This window comes from Uranotaenia lowii, chromosome 3, assembly GCF_029784155.1.
Source record: "Uranotaenia lowii strain MFRU-FL chromosome 3, ASM2978415v1, whole genome shotgun sequence".
In the NCBI taxonomy this organism is placed as follows: domain Eukaryota; kingdom Metazoa; phylum Arthropoda; class Insecta; order Diptera; family Culicidae; genus Uranotaenia; species Uranotaenia lowii.
The window spans coordinates 4,522,888-4,544,280 of NC_073693.1; the positions used below are offsets into that span (position 1 = coordinate 4,522,888).

The window sequence follows — 21,393 nt, forward strand, 5'->3', positions numbered from 1 at the left end:
TTTGTCATTTTTGTCATTTTTGTCATTTTTGTCATTTTTGTCATTTTTGTCATTTTTGTCATTTTTGTCATTTTTGTCATTTTTGTCATTTTTGTCATTTTTGTCATTTTTGTCATTTTTGTCATTTTTGTCATTTTTGTCATTTTTGTCATTTTTGTCATTTTTGTCATTTTTGTCATTTTTGTCATTTTTGTCATTTTTGTCATTTTTGTCATTTTTGTCATTTTTGTCATTTTTGTCATTTTTGTCATTTTTGTCATTTTTGTCATTTTTGTCATTTTTGTCATTTTTGTCATTTTTGTCATTTTTGTCATTTTTGTCATTTTTGTCATTTTTGTCATTTTTGTCATTTTTGTCATTTTTGTCATTTTTGTCATTTTTGTCATTTTTGTCATTTTTGTCATTTTTGTCATTTTTGTTTATTTTTTGTCATTTTTGTAATTTTGTAATTTTTGTGATTTTTGTCATTTTTTTCGATTTTTTCGTTTTTGTCATTTTTGTCATTTTTTGTCATTTTTGTCATTTTTGTCATTTTTGTCATTTTTGTCATTTTTGTCATTTTTGTCATTTTTGTCATTTTTGTCATTTTTGTCATTTTTGTCATTTTTGTCATTTTTGTCATTTTTGTCATTTTTGTCATTTTTGTCATTTTTGTCATTTTTGTCATTTTTGTCATTTTTGTCATTTTTGTCATTTTTGTCATTTTTGTCATTTTTGTCATTTTTGTCATTTTTGTCATTTTTGTCATTTTTGTCATTTTTGTCATTTTTGTCATTTTTGTCATTTTTGTCATTTTTGTCATTTTTGTCATTTTTGTCATTTTTGTCATTTTTGTCATTTTTGTCATTTTTGTCATTTTTGTCATTTTTGTCATTTTTGTCATTTTTGTCATTTTTGTCATTTTTGTCATTTTTTGTCATTTTTGTCATTTTTGTCATTTTTGTCATTTTTGTCATTTTTGTCATTTTTGTCATTTTTGTCATTTTTGTCATTTTTGTCATTTTTGTCATTTTTGTCATTTTTGTCATTTTTGTCATTTTTGTCATTTTTGTCATTTTTGTCATTTTTGTCATTTTTGTCATTTTTGTCATTTTTGTCATTTTTGTCATTTTTGTCATTTTTTTCATTTTTGTCATTTTTGTCATTTTTGTCATTTTTGTCATTTTTGTCATTTTTGTCATTTTTGTCATTTTTGTCATTTTTGTCATTTTTGTCATTTTTGTCATTTTTGTCATTTTTGTCATTTTTGTCATTGATGGGTCAAAGCAGATTACCTGGTCCGGTTCCGAAATTTTTGCCTTCGATGCTCTACCGTTGATATTAGCTGCTCTGAACCACCGTTAAAAAATGTACTGCTCAATCCGTCTAACCGACGGCGATCCGCAGTAACACCCCAATTGGCCAATAAGTTATTGGTGCTGCCTTGAAGGAACCTCGGACCTGCTTCAGGGATTCTTCCGGTGCAGGCCAGTACAACTGCAGTGACTTGCTGGTCGACACAGCAGCAGCAGTAGCAGGAGCAATAAATTTATGATGGTCAGCGTAGCATTCACCGCGAATACCAGTAGTCGAATTCCAAACCACAAATCAGTGGTAAACCAGTAACGACAAATTACAGCATGCAAAATGAGACACGGCACTAGAGGTTTCGGCTTACTCGCTTCATACACAACACACAATTCGGCTTAATGTAAGATTTATTCGCTTACAAACTACTTTTTAAACTTAACTTTAAACATTAATATACGCGGACACAATAAACGACGACAAGTTTGATCTGATGTGAGTTCAACGGCCTTTGGTGTGCGACTATCGAGTCCAGACACAACAAACTCGAAGCAAACCTTTTTCCTCGCGCTGACCGGGTGGTCATTATTTATCAGTACCATCAGTACTGATAGATAATGATGGTTACTCTTGATGGTTGTTGGCTATCATTTGTAGTATTTCTCGGTGGGAGAGTGTACTTTGGTGATCCATTGTTCACCCATTCGCCGATCGCCGCTCTAAATTGGCAAGTAGTGTATCCCCGATCAGTTGATGGTGGATTCGATTATGCACCCAGTGGTGCTCAACTACCGAACATCCTCACCCACCCTGAAATCTTGATTTCTGAACTCTGTAGCCAACACAATTAAATATATATATATTTTTTTGAACGAGTTTATAATACGGTTTCTGACGATATAAATATGAGTATTTCAAGGATTTTTCAAACAGTTTTCTCATCTGGCGCTTTACTCTGAAAATCTTTCTGACAAACTTCTTCTGCAGTCGGTTCATTTTCAACGCAGGGCAACAAGCATAGTTTTTCAACCGGACGAGTTTTCATTCCGGAATCTGTTCGTAGAGTGACAACTCTGACGACTCCGTCACTACCAGGGTGAAGTTCCGATATTCGACCCATTTTCCAACGACAAGGTGGAAGTCTTACGTCCTTAATTATTACCAAACTATCCTTTTTAATGGAAACTGCTGGCTTCCAACGTTTAGTACGCGCCTGAAGTTGCGCCAAGTACTCGCGCCGCCAGCGATTCCAGATTATTCTTAAGTTTTTCTGCATTTGCTGAAGCTGGTTCAGTCTGTTATCTGGCGTATCCTCAAAATTCACATCTGGCAAAGCTTGTAGGGATTCCCCAATAAGGAAATGCCCAGGAGTTAATGGCTCGAGATCCTCTGGGTTATCTGAGAGAGGAGTAAGAGGTCTCGAGTTGAGGCAAGCTTCCACCTGCACGAGCAATGTTGTGAAGTCTTCAGCCGAAACTGGATTTTCACCAATGACCTTCAGAATATGCTGTTTGGCTGAGCGAACGGCTGCCTCCCACAGTCCACCGAAATGAGGAGCACTTGGAGGGTTGAAATGCCAACGAATACCTTCACTACAACATTCTCGTTCCACCGTTTCTTGGTGTTTTTGGTCCTTGAGCAGACTGAAAAGTTCCTTCAATTGGTTTTTTGCACCCACAAAATTGGTGCCGTTATCCGAAAATAAATCAGAACATTTCCCGCGTCTGCCAACAAATCTCCGTAATGCCTGAAGAAACTTCTCCGTTGAAAGGTCAGACACAAGTTCCAAATGAACCGCTTTCGTAGCCATACAAACAAAAACCGCTACATAAGCCTTGACCGCGGCTCTTCTTGGCGCGGTGCGAATGAAAACAGGCCCAAAATAGTCAACGCCTGTTCGCTTAAAAGCGCGCGAAATGGTAACCCGTGATTCAGGCAATTCCCCCATAAACTGTTGTATTAATTTTGGTCGTGTCTTGAAACAAGTGTGACACTTCTGAATGATCTGTCTTACAACATTTCTCCCACCTAAAGGCCAGAACTTTAACCTGATAGTTGCCAACAGTAATTGAGGGCCCGCATGAAGCAATCGTAAATGATAATGCTCAATAATGAGCCGTGTTAGCTGATGTCTAGCCGGTAGCACTATCGGGTGTTTTGTGTTATCAGATTCCCTTGAATTGCTGATTCTACCTCCGATCCTTATGACTTTTCCTTCGGAGATAAACGGATTAAACCATTTCAGTCTTGACTGACGTGAGACAAAATCCTTTCCCGACAAGGCCTTCCACTCTTCACTAAACACCTCACGCTGCACACAACTTGCAAGCGAAATTTCTGCTTCTGTCAGCTCAGAAGTTTGCAAAAATGGCTCGAACTTCAACTTTCTTTTAGACCTTAACCATTTTCTCAAGCGCAGGATGTATGCAGTCGTCCGAACCAACTTCCAATAACTTGAAAACCGACTCAAATACCATCCAACAAAATCTGACCAGCGATCTGATTCTTTTACTGTCAAGACTGACACAGTCTGACGACGACGTTCAGCGTCAACATTTCCTTGCTGATATCCTTCCGGCAAAATCGGCCATCCCTCTTTTTCGCCTACCAGCCAGTCTGGCCCATGCCACCAAAGCTGATTTTGACCTATTTCACTAGGCGAAATTCCCCGTGAGATCAAATCCGCAGGATTGTCTGCTCCAGGGACATGTTTCCATTCACCTCCATTGCTAAACAATTGAATTTTGGCAACCCTGTTTGCAACATAAGTGGTCCATGTTGTAGGCACCGCTTGGATCCAACGCAACACGCAAGTAGAGTCTGTCCAAAAATAAACCGGGCAGTCGATTTTAACCGATTTCTGAACCATGTCAAACAGTTGGACAGTGAGAAGTGCCCCACACAATTCTAGACGAGGGATTGATTGGGATTTCAACGGAGCCACTTTAGATTTTGCTGACAGTAAATGACTCATAACTCTTCCTTCCGAATCTACACTTTTCAGATACACACATCCTCCATATGCCTTCTCGGACGCATCTGAAAAGCAGTGAATTTCTAAACTTGTAGCTCCTTGAATCCTGACACAACGTGCGATACTGATTTCGTTCAACAACGGTAGCTGCTTGTAGTAATTCCGCCAAACCTCACCCACCGTTGGAGGTAGCGGTTGATCCCAACCCAAACGCTCTTCATTGCTATCCTGCAATAACCAAAGTTGCTGCATAAAAACCTTAGCTGTTGTAATCGCTGCTCCCAATAAGCCGAGCGGATCGAACAATGTCGCAATCACCGAAAGAACCTGTCGTTTTGTTAGTTCACCTGATGCTGATAACTCGGGAAAGCGAAACTGGTATTTGAAGATGTCTGATTTCGGCAGCCATGTGAGTCCAAGAATCTTCATCGACGGATCTGATTCAGCATCCTCCGAGAAGTCTTTAATCGCCACGTTTTCGTCAGCCATGCCTTCTAAAATCCTCGGACAATTAGAAGCAAACTTTCGTAGCCGAAATCCACCCGCTGTCGCAGCATTTTCGAGCTGAAGCCTCAGCTCGAGTGCTGCTTCTACATCTTCTGCTCCGGTTATCACATCGTCCATGTATGTATCCTCGGTAAAAGCTTTAGCCGCCAGAGGATAGCGCAATTGTTCGTCTATAGCCAGCTGTTTCAGCGTCCTGGTCGCCAAGAAAGGTGCAGGTTTTGTGCCGTATGTGACTGTGTTCAATTCGTATACTGCGACCTCATCCAACACCGATTTTCGCCAAAGTATCGATTGCAAAGGGCGATCTTCAGGAGCAATGAAGATTTGCCGAAACATCTTCTCCACATCCGCTACGACCATTACCTGTTTTGTACGACAGCGCAGTATAATTGATCTTAAATCCTCTTGAATCACCGGCCCAGCTAACAAACCATCATTCAACGATGTTCCAGACGATGTTCTACAGGACGCATCAAACACCACCCGAAGTTTAGTTGTGGTACTGCTTTCTTTCAAGACCGGATGATGAGGTAAGAAGCATCGTTTCACGTGTAGATTCGCTGAAACCCTCTGCATATGCCCCAGTTCAAGATATTCTTCCATGAACGCTGTGTATTGATCTTGAAGGTCAGAATCCCTGTTCAGCCTTCGTTCCGTAGCCTGCAAACGACGAAATGCAATTTCTTTTGATTCGCCCAGAGTTGGAAAAGATTGTGGGTTTTTGGGCAAAGCCACGGTGTACCTTCCATCCGAGTTTCTCAGAACCGTTTTCTGAAAATGATCTTCACACATTTGTTCCTCCTCTGTATAAAGTTTTTCCAAACCAATCTCCTCGCATGCCCAAAAACGGGAAACCAATGATTCCAACGACTCTGTAGTAGACGTGTTACAGTTGACCCTTGTCACTGTGTGTTCCGATAGACCTCCGGAAACCACCCATCCGAAAACCGACTCCGTGAGCGTTGGTAAGTTGTCGCCAATCAACATATTTTTCCCCGTTTGGAAAAACTCGAAGAAGAATTCAATTCCGAGTACTAAATCCACCTTTGTGGACACAAAGAATGAGGGATCCGCGAGACTAATACCATCCGGAATTCTCCATCCATCCGTATCAACCGATGATGTAGGAAGGTCCACCGTTACCTTCGGTAAAATCAAGAAATTCATTTCCTTGGAGAATTTGGTTACTCTGGAATGAACCACCGCCTCAATCTTATGCCTGACTCGTGTTTGAACTTGACCGATTCCCAAGATTGAGATGTCCACCTTCTTCCGCTTTATCTCCATCAACTGACACAACCGCTCAGAGATAAAGTTGCTTTCGGACCCGGAATCCAACAGCGCTCGAGCTGGATATCGGGTGCCCATCTCGTCTTCGATGAAAACAACCGCTGTTGCTAAGAGGACCTGTGAACGAGACCTCCTCAGATCACTTGATGTTAGACAGGCTGTCGATACATGTGATGTTTGGAAAGTTGAACTCTCTTTCGACGAATCACGCCTTGATGTTGAAGGCCCGCTTGTTTGAAGTATTGCTGGCTGACTGTCTCCCTTCATCTTGAAACACACCAACGTATGGTGTCTGCCCTTACATGTCCTGCACCAAAATTTAGACTGGCAATCCTTAGCCATGTGCCCGGACCTGAAGCAGTTTCTGCACAACGACTGAATCTTCAACAGAGAATCCCTTTCATTTACATCCATTCTCAAAAACTTCTGACACTGATGAAGCAAATGGCTGTCCTTACATGCAGGACATCTGAACCCGGAAGACTTCACGTTATTATGATAAGTTCTAACACTGACCGTCTTCTGTTTACCCGGACCTTGAGGCTGCATCGACTTATTCTCCGTAAACCTTGGTGGAAGAGCTTCCAAAACCCGAACTCTGCGATGGAGAAATTCCGTGAGTTCTGCCAGAGAATCTTGCTCCTTGGTAGCAGACTCTTCTTCCCAGCTCCTACGAGTTACTGAATCCAAACGAGACACAAGAAAGTTGACCAATAGTAAATCCTTATATTCGTCGGTCTGGAGAACTTGATCAAGAGTGTGGACAATCCTCTCAAAACCCTCCAGCAACGTTTGTAGCTCACCCTTGGATTCCTTCACCATCCCTGGCAGCTTGAAAAGTGATTGCACCTGCCTTTTTTTCAGCTGCTTACTATTATTATACCGTTTTAAAAGCATCTCCCACGCAACTGCATAATTTGTTCTCGTGATTTGTAGTGGATCGATCAACGCCTTGGGTTCTCCTTGTAAACACCCTTTTAAATAGTGGAACTTCTCCACCTCTGGTAGTTCCTGCTTCCAGTGAATCAAGGACAGGTACAAATCACGAAAACCGAGCCATTCATCAATGTTTCCATCAAAAGATTGAAGCTTGATTTGTGGGAGCCGAACATGATCTACGTTAGCCATGTGACCAGACTCTGAACGAACAGTCTGGTTTATCTCAGCAGCCTCCTGACGCTCCTTGGCCTTTTCAATCAGAAAGGATTTAGCATGATAATACCTATCACTAAATTCCTTTCGCTCCTTGTCGTAGATTTCATCACCCGCGCTAAACTCCTCGTGAGATTTAATCTCGATCAAAACATCTCCAAATCTTTCCCACAAATCATCGATTGCATTCAACCGGACCGAAATTTGTGTTGGGCTCACGTCTTCTTGGAATGTTTCGACGAATTCCCAAATATCACCAAACGATGATTGGATTTCCTTCAGCTTCACTACCCAGTACCTCAGTGTTGGTGCAGCCTTGGATTCCTTAGTAGATTTTGACACAGGCATGATCGGAATGTTTAACCAGAAACAACTGTCAAAATATCCAAACCAGAAAAATCAAACACTGACTCAAACTGACGAATGTTGAACCGACACCAACCTTTCAGAACTGGATTTCGAAAATATTGATACTGCAAGGATTTTCTCAAAACAATTGATAGTTCTGATTTCAGCAGATCGTTGATGCTGACAAGTATTCAACTCCAAAAAACTCCAGTCCAATTCAAAGGCGTTCAATAAACTTTTGGTTCCAAATAAATTCAACAAGGTTGCTTTCAGTTTCAAATTTTATTGAATAAATCCAACTAACACAGTCAACTCCACTGACCTTCACTCTTACAGGATTCTACAAACCCAAACGACAAAATGTTATAAAACTTTAATCACCAACTCAACCTCCTTGATTAAGGTTCTAAATAGCATGCCTTTGCATACAAAATCCAACCAACACAGAATAAATTTCGATAAAATAACAGGATTTTCGAAAGTCCAACCAATTCTGTATAAATTCCGTTGAATTCAGACAGGATTTACTAAAATCCAACTATCGCAACCATAAATCCAATAATAACAAAAATCTGAAAGGATTTCATAAAATCCAACAACAATTCCAATTCAGATACCAGAAAATAATCGTGAGAAAATAACTGTTGAAAACCGAACCATTTGTTCCAATACTAATGAAATACTCAAAATTGTTTGTTGCATTTGCAACACCATACAATAGCATAAATTCATAAACTCAAACTTTCAAAATAAATGGCTATAATGAGTTACAGAAACATACCAGATCACACCGTCTTGCCTTTTTGTCAACACCGTTGCTGGCCGCTTCCCAATTCCGATGATATTTCTGATTCTGACGGATAGATGGCGCTGTAGTTATCCTTCCGCTCAAGTCGAGTTTAATGTACCGAAGCCCTTGCTTCACCGTTCGAACCGATCGAACGAGATAGCAACACGCCAAGTTGCCAACCGTAACCAAGCTGCTAAACTCCCAAGTCCACACCTGGGTGATTCATCCGCCAACCAGAGTCGCAACCAATAACCGTCTCGTTGGCCCGTTGTTGTGTGACCGTTCACCAGACAAACCGCTTCCAAAAGCGCAAGTTGATCGCCAAAGCAAGAAAACAAACGGAAGGAATTAAAATTCGATCAGCCGTTCAATTAAGGGCTGAACATATACCCGATACAGAGCTCACCTGAGAATCACCAACATGGTGCCTGTGTGTCGCAATTCCGCCAACGTAGACCCAAGCCAAGCCAAGTCAATTCCACTGCGATGGCGAATTGAATCCTTTCATGCGAATCACCTTTGTAATCGCAAAGAAATGGCGCCAGGATAATTGTGTCACGCAGCAAATGGCGAAGATTACAGCATCGCCTTCTTATCCGAAAATTGTTCCGAAATTACCGAATCCGTTGGCCACTCATCCGGCTCGAAGGACCATATGATGGGTCAAAGCAGATTACCTGGTCCGGTTCCGAAATTTTTGCCTTCGATGCTCTACCGTTGATATTAGCTGCTCTGAACCACCGTTAAAAAATGTACTGCTCAATCCGTCTAACCGACGGCGATCCGCAGTAACACCCCAATTGGCCAATAAGTTATTGGTGCTGCCTTGAAGGAACCTCGGACCTGCTTCAGGGATTCTTCCGGTGCAGGCCAGTACAACTGCAGTGACTTGCTGGTCGACACAGCAGCAGCAGTAGCAGGAGCAATAAATTTATGATGGTCAGCGTAGCATTCACCGCGAATACCAGTAGTCGAATTCCAAACCACAAATCAGTGGTAAACCAGTAACGACAAATTACAGCATGCAAAATGAGACACGGCACTAGAGGTTTCGGCTTACTCGCTTCATACACAACACACAATTCGGCTTAATGTAAGATTTATTCGCTTACAAACTACTTTTTAAACTTAACTTTAAACATTAATATACGCGGACACAATAAACGACGACAAGTTTGATCTGATGTGAGTTCAACGGCCTTTGGTGTGCGACTATCGAGTCCAGACACAACAAACTCGAAGCAAACCTTTTTCCTCGCGCTGACCGGGTGGTCATTATTTATCAGTACCATCAGTACTGATAGATAATGATGGTTACTCTTGATGGTTGTTGGCTATCATTTGTAGTATTTCTCGGTGGGAGAGTGTACTTTGGTGATCCATTGTTCACCCATTCGCCGATCGCCGCTCTAAATTGGCAAGTAGTGTATCCCCGATCAGTTGATGGTGGATTCGATTATGCACCCAGTGGTGCTCAACTACCGAACAGTCATTTTTGTCATTTTTGTCATTTTTGTCATTTTTGTCATTTTTGTCATTTTTGTCATTTTTGTCATTTTTGTCATTTTTGTCATTTTTGTCATTTTTGTCATTTTTGTCATTTTTGTCATTTTTGTCATTTTTGTCATTTTTGTCATTTTTGTCATTTTTGTCATTTTTGTCATTTTTGTCATTTTTGTCATTTTTGTCATTTTTGTCATTTTTGTCATTTTTGTCATTTTTGTCATTTTTGTAATTTTTGTCATTTTTGTCATTTTTGTCATTTTTGTCATTTTTGTCATTTTTGTCATTTTTGTAATTTTTGTCATTTTTGTCATTTTTGTCATTTTTGTCATTTTTGTCATTTTTGTCATTTTTGTCATTTTTGTCATTTTTGTCATTTTTGTCATTTTTGTCATTTTTGTCATTTTTGTCATTTTTGTCATTTTTGTCATTTTTGTCATTTTTGTCATTTTTGTCATTTTTGTGATTTTTGTCATTTTTGCCATTTTTGTCATTTTTGTCATTCTTTTTCATTATGTTTTGCTATAATTTTTGAGCTGTTATGGAAAAATATGGCCGAGCTCATTGAGAAAGAGATGATTAGAAATTATTAAGCACTGTTTTGTTTCTGGGTTCAAATGATTAAGAGATATGTTGATTTTTTTTATTAATATTTTCACTGAAAAACGTTTTATGTGTTCTTTTGCGTCTTAAAAAAAATTATCTTGAATTCTAAAAATGTAATTTCTTTCCTCTTGTTTTGCTTGATTCTATTTTGCATTGCAGCTTATCCTCTTGTAGGTGGCTGCAGAGTTTGAAATAACCAAATGCCTACAATGAAAGTGAAAACGCCGGCTATTTTTAGTTACGGTTCTCGTTCTTTTTTTTTTTTGTCCAATTTGTTTTTGCTGGAAACAAAAGAGTTCGACCATCAATGGTAGCCACTCCAAAAACGGTTTGTAGCTTTTCTCTTGGTTACTGTTTTTTTTTCCTGTGCAAGGTTAGCTAACAAGGTAATTTTTTTTTGGAAAAGCTGGACGACTTTCTGCTTTCTGCGAAACAGTTGCATGAATATGAATGATAACCGGAGTCAGAACGTTTAGTCGTTCCGATTTTCGTTTGTTTCTATTCTCTGCTGCTACTTTCCAAGACTGGCTGTTATCCATGTGAGATTATTGTTTCGGTAGCTGTGAATGTGTTGAATTTGTATGTTTTTTTTTGCTACAGATCATAGATTTTGACAGCCTGTAGGGAAAAACCTCTGGCACAAAACCATTGCCATTGCTTGTCCGAACCGAAGGATGAGATTTGAAATTCGTGAAGACGTGACGGTGGCCACAAAATGGTTGATGCACGAACGGATTCTGTCCAGAGTCCAGAACAACGACGGTCGGTTCTGCTGGAAAAGTTCACAACAGTCACATTTGCATTAAATTATTGATACATTGGACTGGCTTTATTTTGCTTTTTCAGAATGTGTTTTAAGCTTGCAATCGGAACTTGAATCAAAAATTTTAGGAAAAATGTAGAATAATCGCTGCATAATCGTGACATCATTCAACAATTTTGATGGTCTTCTGGGAATCGTTGAATCATTCTACTGCTCAGAGATTTCACGCCGTGAATGACTGTTTGGTAAGCAAATATTAACAGAAAACTGGTGGAAAAGGGGTGGTCGGATGAATGCGATAGTAAGGATGGTTGGATGGTCGTTACACTAACTGAAACCAGCTCACCGACAATCAGCATCGTCAAGGCCGGCCAGCCAGGAACGAACCTACGTTTCGTTTGGTTCGATTTCTGTGCAACTTTCCTCGAAATTCATGTTCCAGTTCCCTCGCGAATACCGAATAGTTCTGGATCGACGCGGATGATGCGATTGCTCTGGGACAAGTCAATATTTACATGGCGAACGTGAGAGGATTAGATATGAAGGCATTGTTTTCCGTGAGCGCAGAAAAATATAACCGTTGACATGATGTGATTTGACAGTTCTGGTTCTTGCAGTCGTTAAAAATGAGTACAAGTGATGATTAATCGTTGAAAATTATTCCAATACTTATTAGAATATTTATAGACATAGTTTGTTCATGTAAAATGATCAAAATTGAGTAGGTTTTATTATTTCCAACTTGGAGCAATGCCTAAATTTTAACTCATACGACCTCTTAAATATCCTGAAAGCGTCGATCGTGGTGGTTAATAGTATAAGAAATAATTTTTCTTTGGACATAAATTTTTTTTAAACTAGTAACATCACGATGCACTGCTTGCCTGTCAGCGTTGGGCTATTCATATTCAATTCAACTCATCACCTTAAAAGAGCGCTCTCACAAAACTTCACGTGAAGCATCATCGTTGGATTATTCATTTGGTAATTTGTGAAGTTTCAACAATGGACCACGCGGGTCTTACGATGGAACCATTCGGTGACCCCCTGTTGTCGGTTTTATGTTGCGGTCACGTGTGGCGGTGACTTTTCACTGGACCGCGGATTTTGCAAATTACATCAAATCTCTTTGTGTAGCCATAGAAATGTAGCAGCAACAAAAAAGGGCAAAATTGTTACAAAACGGACACTAATTCAATTCATGTTCACCTGACATGGTTGACGAGAGTGACGGCTATGAAAATGTAATGTCAAAACTGGGGGAGAAATGCTGAAAGATGAGCGTGAAAATGCTTTCCTCTTCAAGTTCCTTTGAACGAAACAAACTATCACAAATTTGTTGATTTTTTTTTGATAGTTGATTCGGATGACCAGTCATAAGAAAAATTACATATTTGTATGTAGATTACATACAAATATTGACGGTTATGTTGAAGAAAATCTGTTTTATCCGATTTTTTGAAAAACATGACGATGGATTTTTTTTTCTGAATGTAAATTTCTTTGTTAATTATATTTGCTCGCTTCTTCAAAATCTTTTCAATTAGTGAACAGTGAATTAGAAAGTTTTCGTTTTTGCATGCTCATGTGCCAATAAATACCTACTGTGAAACGTTTGTAATCAGATATTTATCGTGATGTACCAAGTAAGGACTGCAACATTTTTATTTGTGAATAACTTTTGAACAGATGGATGAAAATTGGCATATGTTGCCCAAACACACATGTAAACATTTCTTTACTAGGTAGTATCTTTGGAATTTTCATCAATTTTCATCCATCCTCTCAAAAGTTACACGGATAAAAAAGTCTACTTCCGTGCCAATGATTTTCAATTCAACATACCGCTTTACTTGATCCACATCGATATCTACGAACAGCGTTTCCGTGAAGTTGTTTTGGCTATCGAAGATTTCTCATCTGCTCATCGCTAATATAAACCAACATATGGCGGATTTGGCTATTTTATTCAGGTCAACTTAAAGATTCCAAAATTAAGTTTTAGAATGTCACAAAAACTGAATATGGTGGAAGTTATTTTTTAGAGGACACACATCAGAAAGCGAAAATGTAAGTTTAATTTGTTGTAAAAGTAGATTTGTTATACTATTTAAAGTTGTTTTCAGTTTCAGATTCATCCGCTTGGGCATATTTGTTGATCCCGGTAGACCGAAGTAAAGGAAAAAAAAAACCAAAATCCCCCAAAATTTCTCCAAATCGATCTTACCACGTAAGTCATGATATTTTAAGAACATTTATAATGTTCTCTCGGTTAAAAAAAACCATTTTGATTTTGACGATTTTTTTTTAATTTTGTTTTAGGCCCATAATGGCGTTTGCCGCGCAAATCTCGAAAATTATCCTTCTGGAAACGGTGGAGCAGCAGTATAATTTGAGTACATTGCATTAGTTTAAATTAAAAAAAAAAATTGCCACCGATGTTATGATTAAATAAAAAAAACAAATGCCTTATTAAAAATAAAAAGGAAAAACAACGCATTTAACTGCTCGAATAATTTTTTATTAATATTTGAATCTACATTTTCCGACGTTCATGGGGAGTAGTATTACGGTAAAAACATACGAATGATTGACTACAAATTCCTGTTGGATTCTCGAAGCTGATGCGATCGCTATATCAGCCATTTATTATTTTGTGGCATCGTATAATCTGATGGTTGGCTATAGATCGTATTTTCCTGTAGACGCATAATATTACTGATAAGTTTTTACATTTTTCTACGTGTATCTACAAATGTAAGTGTTGCATTTATTCGAATTCAAACCCTAGAAGTAAGTTAAAGATGAGCTGAATGGAAGAGTTCTGCCATTGAATTATGAAATGCAAATAAAGTCAAATACTCGGACCCCTTTTAAAATGCTTCAAAAATAAATTCATTTTCTTCTAATAATTGACTTTTCAAAAGTCTTCGATTTGGTGTCTCATTTTGAACTTTTTCAAAAGAATTGTCACACAAGTTTAGTTTTTCAAGAAATGCTGTAAATCTCAACGCATCTTATTTGACCGTCTGTGACAATAATGTTTTTTCTTGTTCTTTATCTGCCTTTCCGGTGTACCAAAAGGTTAAGTTTTAGGACCCCTGTTTTACAATGTTTATAAATGATATAAATTTTTTTCTTGAAAATGCAATTCATTACAATTTAAACACAAACTCAGGAACAGATACTACTACTACTACTAAGGGTCCAGCGCCGATTGACCGGCGCATAAGGCTGAGATAAAAGATCTCCACTGCTGGCGATCCGGAGCCAGCGTCTTCACTTGCTGCCAGCCAAGGTTCTCGTCAACTGTGCGGATTTCAGCGGCTAGACTTCGCCGCCACGAGCTTTTGGGCCTGCCTCTTCTTCGATGCCCATCTGGATTCCAGTCAAGCGCCTCTCTGCAAATCTCGTTTTCATCTCTTCGCAGCGTGTGCCCAATCCATCTCCACTTACGTTCCCGAATCTCGATTTCTAGCGCCTTTTGATGACACCGGCGATGAAGTTCAACGTTTGAGATCCAGTTGCCAGGCCACCAAGCGCGGATGATGTTCCGCAGGCAGCGATTCACAAAAACTTGCAGTTTTCGCGTCGTCACCGCATATGTGCACCAAGTTTCACACCCGTACAGCAATACGGATTTGACGTTTGAGTTGAAGATTCGGATCTTAGTTCGTAGAGAGATCTGGCGTGACCGCCAGATGTTTCGGACACTCGCAAACGCAAATCGGGCTTTTCTGATCCGGGTCTCGATGTCCTTCTTGGTCCCACCATCAGGCGTAATCTGGCTACCAAGATACTGGAAGCACTCCACTGTCTCAACCTGTTGTCCAGCTACCACGAAATTGGAACGATTTTCTGTATTGATTTTCATCGACTTGGTCTTTCCGACATTGATTTTGAGACCTGCTGCCTTGGAGCTTTCGGTGAGGTCGTCGAGTTTGCTCTGCATGTCTTGTTGTGTTTGGGCGAGCAAAACAATATCGTCTGCCAGGTCAAGGTCGTTCAGTTGCTCCATGGTTGAAGGATTCCACGGCAATCCTCGGTTTGGTCTACAGTCAATCGATCCAGTCAAGATCTCATCCATTACGATGAGAAAAAGCAGCGGTGACAAAATACATCCTTGTCTCACTCCAGCAGTTACCGGGATTGGTTCGGACAAGACACCGTCGTGCAAGACCTTGCACGAAAATGCCTCGTACTGTGCTTCGATGAGATGGACTAGTTTCTCTGGGATCCCTCGTCGTCTAAGAGCAGCCCAGATGTTTTTGTGGTTCAGTCGGTCAAATGCTTTTTCGAAATCAACGAACACCAGCAGAAGAGAGTCCTGGAATTCGTTGATTTGTTCCAGTATTATTCGTAGCGTTGTGATGTGGTCCACACATGATCGTCCGGATCGGAATCCAGCTTGTTGTCGTCGGAGTGTAGCGTCGATTTTCTCCTGGATCCTGTTCAGGATCACTTTGCAGAGTACTTTGAGGGTTGTACAGATCAAAGTTATGCCACGCCAGTTACCGCACTCTGTTAGGTCTCCTTTCTTTGGGACCTTTACGAGGATACCCTGCATCCAGTCGGCCGGGAATGTTGCAGTATCCCAAATGTCAGCGAATAGACGGTGCAACATTTGTGCTGACAAGGCAGGGTTGGCTTTGAGCATTTCAGCAGGAATGCAATTGATTCCAGGCGCTTTGTTGGATTTCATGTCCTTGATTGCCGCTTCTATTTCAGCCAGCGAGGGCGCTTCCAAGTTGACGCCATTAATGCGACTTACTGTGGGCGCCTCGAGCTGCGGGTTCTGTTGGCCATTGCTATTTGTAACTCGAAAAAGTTGATCAAAATGCTCAGTCCAACGCTTGAGCTGATCTGTTCGATCTGTCAGCAGCTGACCTGCTCGGTTTTTCAGCGGCATTCTTGCATTAGTCCTTGCACCACTAAGGCGGCGAGAAATATCATATAATAATCGGATATCTCCAATGGCGGCGGCTCTTTCTCCCTCTTAGGCTAGGGAGTTTGTCCAGGCTCTCTTGTCTCGTCTACAAGCTCGTTTAACTGCCTTTTCCAGCTCCGCATATCGTAAGCGGGCGGCTGCTTTGGCTGACCCGGTACATGCCTGCTCAATTCCGACTTTCGCCTTTCTCCGATCATCGATCATCCTCCAGGTTTCATCCGACATCCATTCACTTCGTCTTCCACAAACTTTACCGAGAGTACCATGGCTCGTCGTGATAAAGGCATTCTTGATTCCACACCACTGTTCTTCGACTGTTCCGTCTGTCGGCATCTCCGAGGCTCGGGATTCTAGCTGTTCAACGTATGCCCTTTTCACCTCTGGATTCTCCAACCGGCGGACGTCGTATCGACACCCGACTTTCTCCTCGCGCCGTTGGACACGCGCAATTCTCAGTCGTATCTCGCCAAGGACGAGGTGATGGTCAGATGCAATGTCTGCGCTTCGTTTGTTGCGGACATCAAGAAGGCTCCTTCTCCATTTTCGGCTGATGCAGATGTGGTCAATCTGATTTTCTGTTCGGCCATCTCGGGATACCCAAGTGACCTTATGTGCTGGTCGATGGGGGAAGAGCGATCCACCGATCACCATGTTGTTGTTGCCACAAAATTCTACAAACAGCTCTCCGTTTTCGCTCATCTGTCCTAGGCCATGGCGCCCCATGATGCGCTCAAGGTCTTGATTGTCGGAGCCAATCTTTGCGTTGAAGTCGCCTAAGTGGATTTGAATGTTACCCTTCGGAATTCTCTCAACCACGCTGTTCAATTGACTGTAAAACTGCTCTTTCTCCTGCAAATCGGCAACGTCAGTTGGCGCATAACACTGGACCATTGTAAGGTTTCTAACCCGTGTTCTGAATCTGGCTACGATTATTCTTTCGTTTATCGGTTCCCATCTTATGAGGGCCGCATGGGCCTGCGGGCTTAATAGGAAACCAACTCCTCGTTCCCGAGTAGCATGTTCTCCTCGTATGCCAGAGTAAAGCAGTACTTGCCCGGACTGTGTCTTGTGTTCTCCAGTGTTAGGCCAACGGACTTCGCTCAGTCCCAATATCTCTAGCTTGAGGCGGCTAGCTTCTCTAGCAAGTTGAGCCAGCTTTCCTGGCTGGGCAAGGGTCAAAACATTCCAAGTTCCAATTCTAGTCCGTGTTTTCATGCTAAAAGTCGTTGCCAAAGTTCCAATTCGGTTATTTCTTCTCTCAGTTTCTGTAACAATAAAAGATTTCAGGAGCAGTAGGTTGTTAGCCTAAAGTCCCTATCCCGCGATGGGGCTGCCATCTTGGACTTAGCTGGCGGGAGCCGCATTTCATAGATTCAGCGCATTTCATAGGAACAGATGCGAGTAAAGAAGCCTGGCATCGCAATAAGAACACCATGAAATCTCATTTCCAAAAGTCTACATTGATATGGATGAAATGATAAAAAAGTTTCATAGCTCTGGGAGATCCAGATAAATTCTGAACGGTTGACATCACTAGTCACAACCATTCCATAATGGGGAAAAAAGAATTTAAACCACGAAGAAATTCAATATCTTCCCTCCTAGAAAGAACCAAATCTATGAAAATTCCTTTCCTTCAGTGGAAATGTTCGGAAAATCGGTTGGGCATAGTTTCAGATGGCGCACGAACTTACGAACGGAGATTTAGTGCCTTTTTAACCCCTAAATCCTCTATATTTTCTATACAAACTAGAAAAACACTGCATTTTACAGGTTTCGACTAAAAATTTTTGAACAAAAACAGATCTATCTTGTTTTATTTTTTTCCGGGAAATCGAATGATGGCTGTTTGAGCCACTACTCGCTTCAAAAAATGGAATGATGGCTGTTTTAACCTTAATTTCCCAACATTTTTGTTATAGTTTAGAAAAAACATGTTCGGATTTGAAAATTTGGAACCAAATGAAGCCTATCTCATGTAATTTTTTTCGAGAAATCGAATGAAGGCCATTTGAGTCACCGCCCGGAAAATGAAGTTATGGAAGTTTTTACCCTCAATTCTCCTACATTTTTCAATTAATTAAAAAAAAAAATGTTCGAACTCGAAAATTGTGAATCGAATGAAGCCCATCTTGTGTGATTTTTCACCGAGGATTCGAAAGAAGGCTATTTGAGTCATCGCACGCACTGGACAATAGAAATATGGCCGTTTTAACCTCGATTTGCTCACATTTCTAGTATATTTTAAAAAGGCTTGGCTGTAATTCTCCTACATTTTTAAATATGTCAGAAAAAGCATGTTGGGAATTGAAAATTATAAACTTAATGAGATTTGTCTTGTGTTGTTTTTTTTTTTTGTCTGAGGAATCTAATGAAGGCTGATGGAGCCACCGCATGCTTCGTAAAATGGAGCTATGGCTGTTTTTACCTTTGATTCCCATATATTTTTCTGTTAATTATGAAAACAGCAAGTTCGAACTAAAAAATTTTGAACCAAATGAAATTTATGTACTGTGATTTTTTTCGTGGAACTGAATCAAGGCTATTTTAGTCACCGCACGCATCGGATAACGGAATTATGCCTGTGTTTACCCTCCATTCTCCTACATTTTTCGAATAGTTAAGTCGTAACTCCATTCTCCGAAGCTTGCAGGTCCGATCATTCGATTCTTTGGCTGAAAAACAAACCAGATAAGTCTCATTTGGTTTAAAAATTTTTAAGTCCTAACATGCATTTTCGAGAAATATTTGAAAACTTGAGGGGAATTGAGGGTAAAACAGTCATAACTTCATTTTCCGATGCGTGCGATGGTTCAAATAGCTTTCATTAGATTCCTTGGGAAAAAAAATTACCCCAGATAGTTCTCATTTGTTCCAAAGCTTTCTTTTGCGAACGAGCTTTTTTTCTGAATTGATTGAAAAATGTTGGGAAATTGAGAGTAAAAATGCCATAACAGCCATGAAAAATTAAAAAAAAATACGAAAATTGATTCGATTCCATGAAATAAGTCACACAAGTCTCAAATCAGTTTTATGGTTCAGAATTTTCAAGTCCGAACATGCCTTTTTTTCTAAATTAATTGAAAAAATGTAGGGGAATCGAGAGTGAAAATAGCCATAATTCCATTTAACCATATGTGCGGTGACTCAAATAGCCTTCATTCGATTCCTCGGAAAAAAAAATCACATAAGATAGGTCTCTTTTAATTAAAAAAAAATTAAGTTCAAACTTACTTCTTCTGAACTTTAAAATGTAGGGGAATTGAGGGTAAAACAGCCATAACTCCATTTTCCGATGCGTGCAGTGGCTCAAACAGCCTTCATTTGATTTTTCGAAAAAAAAATCACACAAGATAGGTCTCATTTGGTTCAAAGTTATCAAGTCCTAATTTACTTCTTTCATAGTCATATTGTATTGAAAAATATAGGAGAATTGAGTTTCAAATCCACCATAACTCCAGTTTCCGAGGCGTGTGTAAATTCAAACAGCTTTCATTTGATATCTCGGAAAAAAAAATTACACAAAATAGGTATGATTTTGTCGAAATTTTCTAGCTCAAATCAGTGTTTTTCTTTATTGTGTACAAAATATAGGGGAATCAGAGGTCCGTTCGTAGGCTTGTGCAGCGTCTGAAACTTTGTTCAATCTATTTTCTGGACATTTATACTAAAGGCATGAATATTTTCATAGATTTTTTTTCTTGTAGGCGGGAAGATATTGAATTTATACACTTTTTTCTCCATCGTGCATTCTAAGAAGATGCACAGAAAAAATTGACACGGATAGGTATTTGAAAACAAAAGTCTTTATTATTATTTAGCTAAAGATACCTGTAGTGTATTTTAAACTTTATATTTTTTATTTTTTATTTTACAACCAATGTCCTGGCACCCGAAAACCTCGAAGTGTCAAAAATATTAGACACAAAGTAGTCTCAGGCGCTTTCTGGAACGTTTTCAAAGCTCATATTGACTATCGTTACGAATAACGAAAATCTCTTTCTTTCGAATTTCTAATTATTTGAATTTGCGACATTGATAATTAAAAATATATATGAAAAGAGCATCTTGCTTCCGAACACAAATCGCATAGATTGTTCAGATTCTTTTGAATGTAGCTCCAGCTAAGTGACGCCGGAAACAGTTATCTCCCTATACATATCGCGCTCATTAAAGGAAAGTGAAAACATAATCACCTTTTGTCAAAAAAAAGAAGTTTCAAATTACATCAGCTATTGTTCAAGTCGGTACATTTGCAGCCAGCCAAACACAATAGCCTGTTAACACGAACCTTAAACCATGTAAGAAGCCGAAAGGGGAAAAAATGAAGCTGTTTCACGTGCACAATATCTATGTAATAAGTTGGATTTTTCTTGGGCGCTGCCATTTTTTCCCATAGTATAGGTACCTACTGGGAAAGTTAAACCCAAACGTTCGAACAATGAAGATCATATGAGCATAAGAGCAAAGGCACAAACGTGTGGTGGCTCCTCTATCTCTCTCTGTCTCTCTCTAACAACACTTTTCATCTGAACTGAATGGCATACGAAACAGTTCGAGCGGCGGTAATCAGCCGAGTAAACGGTCGTGTTTTTCTGCAATTTTACCACCAATGAACAAACTATTAAGCTAAACGTTTCTGCTGTACCGACAACAAGACGAACAACTTGAGCGCCATACTCGTACGCATGACTTCCCTTTGGCAGCAGAAAGAGCACCTTCCTCTTCTTTTCTTCCGCCTCTTTCCCACTTAACTAGACCGCTGAATGATTTTCCCGGGCCAAATCTAAGTCATACCTACATACCTATGCTTATCTATCGTTTGGCGGCAGGCAGCAGCTGCAAGCATATGGTCATATCATGAGGGGGTACAATTTCATGAAACTGCTTGCATTCGATTCACGAAAACCGCATCTGATACGTGTGGAAAATCAGGGCTCGAGACAATTGGTTTTGTTTTCTTTTCGACATTCAAGATCAATCAATTAAGGATTGTAGAAGTCACATTTGAACAAATTTGGAACTTTTGAGAAAAAAAGATTATGTTTTCTGAGAAGTCAAAAATAATGATTTTTGGTAAAATGGGTAATTTTATTGGTTTTGTTATGAGACTAATACAATAACATTTGAATTATTAAGCGAAAAAAATAATTTAAAATAACTATGCGATGCAGTTTTGTAATAATTTTAGTAAACCTGGCCGAAAGCCTGGTTGGGCATTACAA

The 21,393-nt window shown here is 39.8% G+C and overlaps 1 protein-coding gene across 1 annotated transcript; it reads right to left on the minus strand.

The window, feature by feature from the left end:
• Positions 1–2,212: 2,212 nt before the first annotated feature.
• Positions 2,213–7,558, minus strand: LOC129750595 (uncharacterized). The gene is made up of 2 exons (XM_055745560.1): positions 3,813–7,558; positions 2,213–2,930 (listed from the first exon to the last, which is right to left on the minus strand). The coding sequence occupies exons 1-2, from the start codon at positions 7,556–7,558 to the stop codon at positions 2,213–2,215; spliced, it is 4,464 nt and encodes a 1,487-aa protein (XP_055601535.1).
• Between the last annotated feature and the right edge of the window lie 13,835 nt (positions 7,559–21,393).